This window comes from Morus notabilis, unplaced genomic scaffold, assembly GCF_000414095.1.
Source record: "Morus notabilis unplaced genomic scaffold, ASM41409v2 Scaffold699, whole genome shotgun sequence".
NCBI lineage: Eukaryota > Viridiplantae > Streptophyta > Magnoliopsida > Rosales > Moraceae > Morus > Morus notabilis.
This window is the reverse complement of record NW_010360714.1, coordinates 358,991-365,794: the sequence shown is the minus strand read 5'-3', so window position 1 is coordinate 365,794 and position 6,804 is coordinate 358,991. Positions and strand designations below refer to the sequence as shown.

At 33.4% G+C, this 6,804-nt stretch overlaps 1 protein-coding gene across 1 annotated transcript; it reads right to left on the bottom strand.

The window, feature by feature from the left end:
• Positions 1-530: 530 nt before the first annotated feature.
• LOC21398056 (vacuolar protein sorting-associated protein 9A) lies at positions 531-4,664 on the bottom strand. Its single transcript, XM_010097209.2, has 5 exons — positions 4,365-4,664; positions 4,099-4,246; positions 3,116-3,286; positions 2,106-2,285; positions 531-1,879 (listed from the first exon to the last, which is right to left on the bottom strand). The coding sequence occupies exons 1-5, from the start codon at positions 4,454-4,456 to the stop codon at positions 1,070-1,072; spliced, it is 1,401 nt and encodes a 466-aa protein (XP_010095511.1). The 5' UTR covers positions 4,457-4,664; the 3' UTR covers positions 531-1,069.
• Between the last annotated feature and the right edge of the window lie 2,140 nt (positions 4,665-6,804).

Genomic DNA, 6,804 nt, shown 5'->3' with positions numbered 1-6,804 from the left:
AGATCTTAATTCTTGAAACTCACGCATGAGACAATGCAGAATTAAAAAAGCTTTCGTCTTGCAGCCGCATGCACTTTGTCCTATATCAAAAGTTGAACTTTTCTTTGGTTGATTTTGAGAAGTCATGACGAAGTGGCATTATCTGTACGTATGGTTTTCCGGCATCATTATTGAAAGGGTTGAAAGGCAAAATCGTACAAGATACAATAAGATAGTGATAATAAGGCCACGGATGCTGCACCAATAATGCTTATAATTTGACGAGTTCATCATACAATTCCACAAATTTTTCGAAAATATTCAATGGACACAATTCATCCCAAGTTTGAAGGTACTCGAAAAGGCTGTAGTTAGTTCAACTAGTTTTTTCTTCCAGATGTACATATATATATATATATATATATTATACGTTTACATATTAGATATATGTGTGTGTACATAGTAACTTGAGGTTAGTGAAAATGAGCTTGGATAATTTCATATGCTATTCAAAAGAAATCATAAAACTCACAACTTTATATAACAATATAACACTGTTCAATGAAACCCTTTCAAGGGAAAGCAAATCCAACGCGCATACATCTTTGAAGTTTACACCAATTCATTGTCAAAACCCATTAGACTAAATCTTAATCATAAAAAGTACAAATTACTTTGGCCGTCCGATTTTCTGGCAGATAAAATCTATTATGATTATTGCTACAATAAAAAGGTACAAGATTTTAGTTTCTCAAAATGACAGTAAAACGAGGAAGAAAATTTCTAAAGAACACACTTTCCATCACTTGATGAAGAAAAGATACGTGTAGCTGGGGAAAATTTCTAAAGAACACACGTTCCAACCCTCGAATGCCGGTTTTGCTGAGAGAGATACTATTCGAGGTATTACCTAGCCAGCCAGTTCTTTGTTTCTCATTTCTATCAAAAGTTTTCAGTGTACTAGTGTGATATGGAGATCAAACAGCTGAAATTTTGCTCGCATTGATCCAAAACCTCGATGGACGGGGGAAGAAACAGCTCCGGCAGGATCCATTTCCTTAGAGAAATGGCAGTATGAGTTTGAAGGAGCCTATGATTGCGTAGTTTCCTCAAATTTACCACCCTGTGCTGCTACTGCCTCGTCTTGTGACAATTTGGATTCTAAACTTTCCACCTCGAAAAGTGAATATGAGCTAACATCTACACCATCAGCATCTATCATTGACTCGTTAGTAGGATCTATTGCTTTTCTCTCTTCCTGTTTGCTAATGGTTTCAGTCTGCTGATGGACTAGAGTTTGCGAACTTAATAAAGGAAGAGCTGGAGAAGCGCAGCCCAACCCTTTTGAAAGACTAACGTATTTGAAAACGAGCTGTTTGTAGTTATTAAGCAGATCTTCGACGTCATTGATGGTCAGGTCACCAACATTGGCAAATAAGTACGGATACTCCTGAAATGCTTTGCTTACCTGGTCCTCCTTTAAAAGCAGCCCTGCTCCCTTATTCTCCAAATCTGAGAGGGATGGTATTTTTGAAAACGACGACTGATCCTTTGCATAAGGTGTCTCCACTCTTGATTTCGGACGCAATGCAGAATCTTTGCCAACATTCGAAGCTTGCTGTTTGGGTTCCTTAAACTCTGATCTGGGTATGCGTTGATCTGTTTGATTAGACTGACTATTTGAATAATCTGAAAGCCCAGAGAGCAGCGTTCGAGCGGTTTCCATGTTCCTTTCAAACTCTGCTTCATCCACTGAAAGGGCTTTTGCATCGATGTTTGAGATAAAGGATTCGACTGACTGCATGTTGGTGAAAAAGTAGGCTGCTTCTGAAACTAATCGGGACTGCCGTCTATACCTCTCTATATACAACAAATTTGAGTGCAGCTGCGGAGGATTTGCCTGCATATCGATGATAAAAAGCAATTTAGCATAATGAATATTGACAGTTGGTCCCATTATATGCAAGATTATCATACTGCCATCTAAAACTGATTAAGCAACAACGCAACATAAGAACATGAACAAGGAAAAATTACAATAGTTTGATGCAAACAAAAGACCAAAACAGAAGACAAAGTACATTTTTTATCAAATAGACTAGAGTCCTTATATATTTTAACGTTACCTTTATAGTGACATAAATTAGGACAGGAAGAAATTCGTCAGCTCCAGGGGGATTCTCGTTTGAAGCAATAGAAGCATTAAGCAGCAAGTTACTAATAACCTTGCAGCAATTAAGGATACACACAAGCTTATCTCTCGGTGCCTTGTACATATTGATCTTCTGCAGCTCTTTCTGTGCGAGCTGCATAAATTAGAGTAAAGAGAAAGCGTAAGACTTCAAAAGGGATGTCTAAGAATAAACCAAGTTGACAAAAGCGATAAACAAGCTAAAGGATTTATTCCTCCTTTGTGCATCCTCAAGCATGAGTAAAATAAATAAATAAATACATATATACGAAAACAAAGGCACTTTGGATCATAAAGTTATCTCAACTTAGGAGTTTTAAGAAGTAACTAACTTTCACCTTCTTTTACTTTTCTTTTCTTTTCGTGCATAAAGGCAGATTCTATTCATGCGGCACTAAAAGACTATTCATGAGTCTTGAATATTTTTTCTCACGTTTCTGATCTTCTTTTCTTCTGGTAAAGGGGCATTATTTATTTCCAAGAACTAGAAACATATTAACTCCTTTTTTGCTTTAAAAATTGCAATCACCATAAAATATCCCATCATTTGATCAACAAATTTTCTTTGATCTACTTGTGCATACATACACATGAAAGAAAAGTCTACCTCCTAAGTGCGTTGTTATATTAGGTTCAAACAGCAGAAAATGGCTTGTTATGCTTTCATGTAATTTGATTTAGTTTTTACTCACATAAAACACAAAACAAAGGGTAAGAAGAAGGCAAGAAAAGAAGATCGAAAAACAAAAACTTTTACAATCTCGGAGGACTTCAGAAGTACATCTGGGTCTCTTGAAAGGTGTCAGATGCAGAGGCTTACACCTTTTGTTGATCTTCAGAAGCACATCCATTTCTTTCTTTTCAGTTTTGTCCCACAATTATGTTTTTGTTGATATATATTAAAGAAACATCAAAGAAAAATAACTTGAAATGCACTTTTCTCACCAGCCACGACGTCTCATTTTGAAAATTTGGCTTGATATCCAAATTTTCTGGTCGAATGAATTGTTGAATCAAAGCCATCTTCTCAGATAACTCTTCATCATGCTTTACATCATCTGGAAGTGAAGCAAATACACGAGTAAATAACTTTGTCATAACATACTTCTCCAGTCCCTGTAATTGAAAGAAAGAGAAAAATCAACAGAGCAAGGGATACATTTCATCAATAGCAACTATTATTGAGCTAAAAGTACGTAAAAAACCAGAATACAAAATGGATCCCGAAGAAATTACCAATTGAAAGGAAGAGCAATAAAGTACCTATAAACTAGATGATGCAAGGTAATAAGCATATCATAATATCAAGTTGTTTTGTCTCCATCTATAAGATGTTCATATTTGATTATTTTCATGAATCTCCAACCATTATAGCGTGATATTTTGTTTTGGCTTTCCATTCATTTCTAAAGCGAAACTCCATTTTTTATCCCACAAAGCAGTTGGAGGTCAATCATAATCAAGAGATATTGGGAACGAGAGTCAGTCCTCTTTCTAGCTAATTTATGTTATGCAGCCAAATTTCACCTTCTGTACTTTCCTATTCTTCAGTCTAGATATTTCTTTTTCTTAATCATTTTGTAATTAACTAATTCCCTTTTTTAACAACACCCCCTTATCTTTCTCAAAACTCCCCAGACAAAAGTTCTTAATTTTCCTCTTTCTTTCTTAAAAAAATGATCTCTTTTTTTTGCTGGGTTAAAAAAAAAAAAAAAAACACCTTCAAATTCATTGTTATCATCTTTAGACCTATATATATAGTCTATCCATACCCAACTTGTAAGCAATACTGTACATCCTATATATAAGTTGCATATAGAACAGAAATAAGCCTCGGATCATAAAACTATAATGACAAAAATGATCGCAAAAAAAAAAAAAAAGTGCAAACTTTTAATTTAAATCAATGAAAAGATATAGAAACTCACTTCACCAGCACTGTCAAGCTCCTCCTCGGAGCAACCAGCCCAGAGCGGGTGAGCCCTAAAATCGGCTTCCATCTTCGCCAGGAACTCCTGTACGGCATTGCTGTCCCTTTCCGGATCAGGTGCATTGTTCGAAAACGACACTATAAAACTGCAGATTATCCATCCAACCAAATATCAGAATCAATCAAATCAAACAATAACTTTGCTTTTTTCTAGTTTCAACAGCAAAGAATCGAAGCAATCGGGAATTGAAATCGGAAATTGACCTCTTGATGGACTTGACGAAATCGGCGGCGGAGGGTTGACGCATGCGCTCCAGGAAATCGTGGAGCCCCAAGAACACGTCGGTGTTCTCCATTTTCTCCGCCGCCGTCCGATGAGAGAGAGAGAGAAGATTCTCGATTCTTCCGAGGGATATTGGAGCTACAGAATGCGGAAGAACTGATTGCTGGGTGAGTAACAGTTCAATGATTAAGAATGAGTAGAAGCTCGAACAACACCAATCAGATCAACAACTTTAATTATTTTTGGGGTTTATTAACGTTGAGATTATTAGTAGGACTGTACGTTGGTGTGGGTATTAGAAAAATTATAATGATGTTTGGGTATTATTTAAAGAATTAAAGTTTAACATTTAAAGTTAATTATTAAATATAAATAATAATTTCAACATTCAAAGATTATTATTAAATAATATTAATCATCAAATATAAATAATAACGACAATCAAACATAATTCTAACATTTAAAGTACATCATTAAATAAAAATAATATTAATTAGTCCATCATTAAATGGATAGCAATTCAAAGTACAATCTAACATTAAATATGAAACAAAGTAGTCATTTTAACATCAAACATAAAACAAACATAAATTAAAGGCTTAATTCAAATCCATCCAAAACAAGCACCGCAACTGCAACCATCCTTATTAGTCTACACTCATAGGCTTCTTATCAGGCATGTTTGTGCAGGTTGGGTTGGGATATACAGGTTATTATAGACCCAACTAACAAACAGCCTCAAATACCTCAGGCCAGACATTTAGTGGGCTGAAAAAAATAAATAATGCTATAAATTGCCTTTTTCGGGTTGAATTGGGGTAGAGTATGTTGGATTTGTGAGTTGTTAGGGTTTATGTACAACCCTAATTATTAGGAAGGTAATTTTTAGTTTGTTAATTTTGAATTTGACCCCTGAGGAATAAGGATTGTGTCATTTTTAGGCTTTATATTTAAAATGTCACATAACTGCCCCCAAGTTTATTATAATTATAGGTTGTAGTTTTGGTACTTGTATCAAAAACTAGTGTAGCTTACATGCGATGCGCACGTATTGAGTTGTAATTAAAAATTTAATAACGTGGAGTATATAAATAATAGTTTAAATGAAATGCTTATATGATTAACAAATTGATGAAATGGTCTAAATTATAAGATAACAAAATAAAAACACACGAGCAATCTAGTCTATGTTGTGATGAAATATTATGAATCTTGGTTCAGTGTTTGTTTACAGTGATTTTGAATCATGATTCATAATTATGATTTAGAATCAATGTTTGGTTTGGATGATTCTGAATCGTGATTCAGAATCTGATGTGATGTTTTAAATCAGAATCACTCATGATTCTAAAACCACTTATCATCTTGATTCAAGGTGAATCAAACCTCTGATTCTGAATCATGGTTTCAGAATCATGATTTGAATCCAAACTCATAAATCATGGTTTTGATTCCAAAATCATGATTAGAATCACCCTGGTTTAGATCCTTGTAAGAACTTTAAGATAGAGAATGAGAGTAAAAGAGGAATAAAAAAAGAAAAATTAATATTAGTGTAAGTGATCCGGTAGACAAGTGGTGCTAAAAAAACAGAAAGAAAAAAAGTAAAACTCCGTTTGTAAGAGATACTCGTAGATAAATGGAGTTAAAAAAGAATGAAAGAAGAAAGTTAAAATAGTTAGAAATAAAAGTTAGAGAATGGAATTAGAAAGATATGAAAAAGATTAAAGAAAATAAGAGGGGCAAAATGAAAGTAAGAAAAAAATGAGGGGTAAAGTACCAAACAAAAGGTGAATAGTATGCTATAAGAGTTATTTGCACATATTAAATTGTAATTGATGTTTTGATAACATAGATAATGAATATAAGAAAAATTTTACTTAAAAATTTAACAAGAAAAATAGTTATTTACAGTCTTTGATAATAAACTAAATGTAGCACGAATAAAGTATAACCGTGTCGGTTTATGAGGGATTTAACAGAAAAAAAACAAATAGATCCATAAAAATGAAAATATATATATATATATATATATATATTCATACTAGTTACACATTTTGACTTTTTGTTTCATATATTTTTTTTTTCAAAACTTGTTTTTCTATTACTTGATCATTTTAAAACTCGTACATACTATTATTGTGTTAGATTCATTCTGAAAATAGACAATTTATTAATTGAGGAGTCAAAACTGTATATTTCATTAACCAAGTAATATTTTGATTTAGGGGATGTTTGGTTGGAGGATTCAAACCATGATTTGAATCATGGTTCATGGTTCGCTACAGTATTTTTTCTCACAAAAAATACACGTAAATAAAAAATGATTTTAATCACATTATTTTAATCCATGAACCAAACGTCTCTTTAGTTTTTCAGTTCAAAGAAACCCAATAACATAAATACACATGCCCACAAACA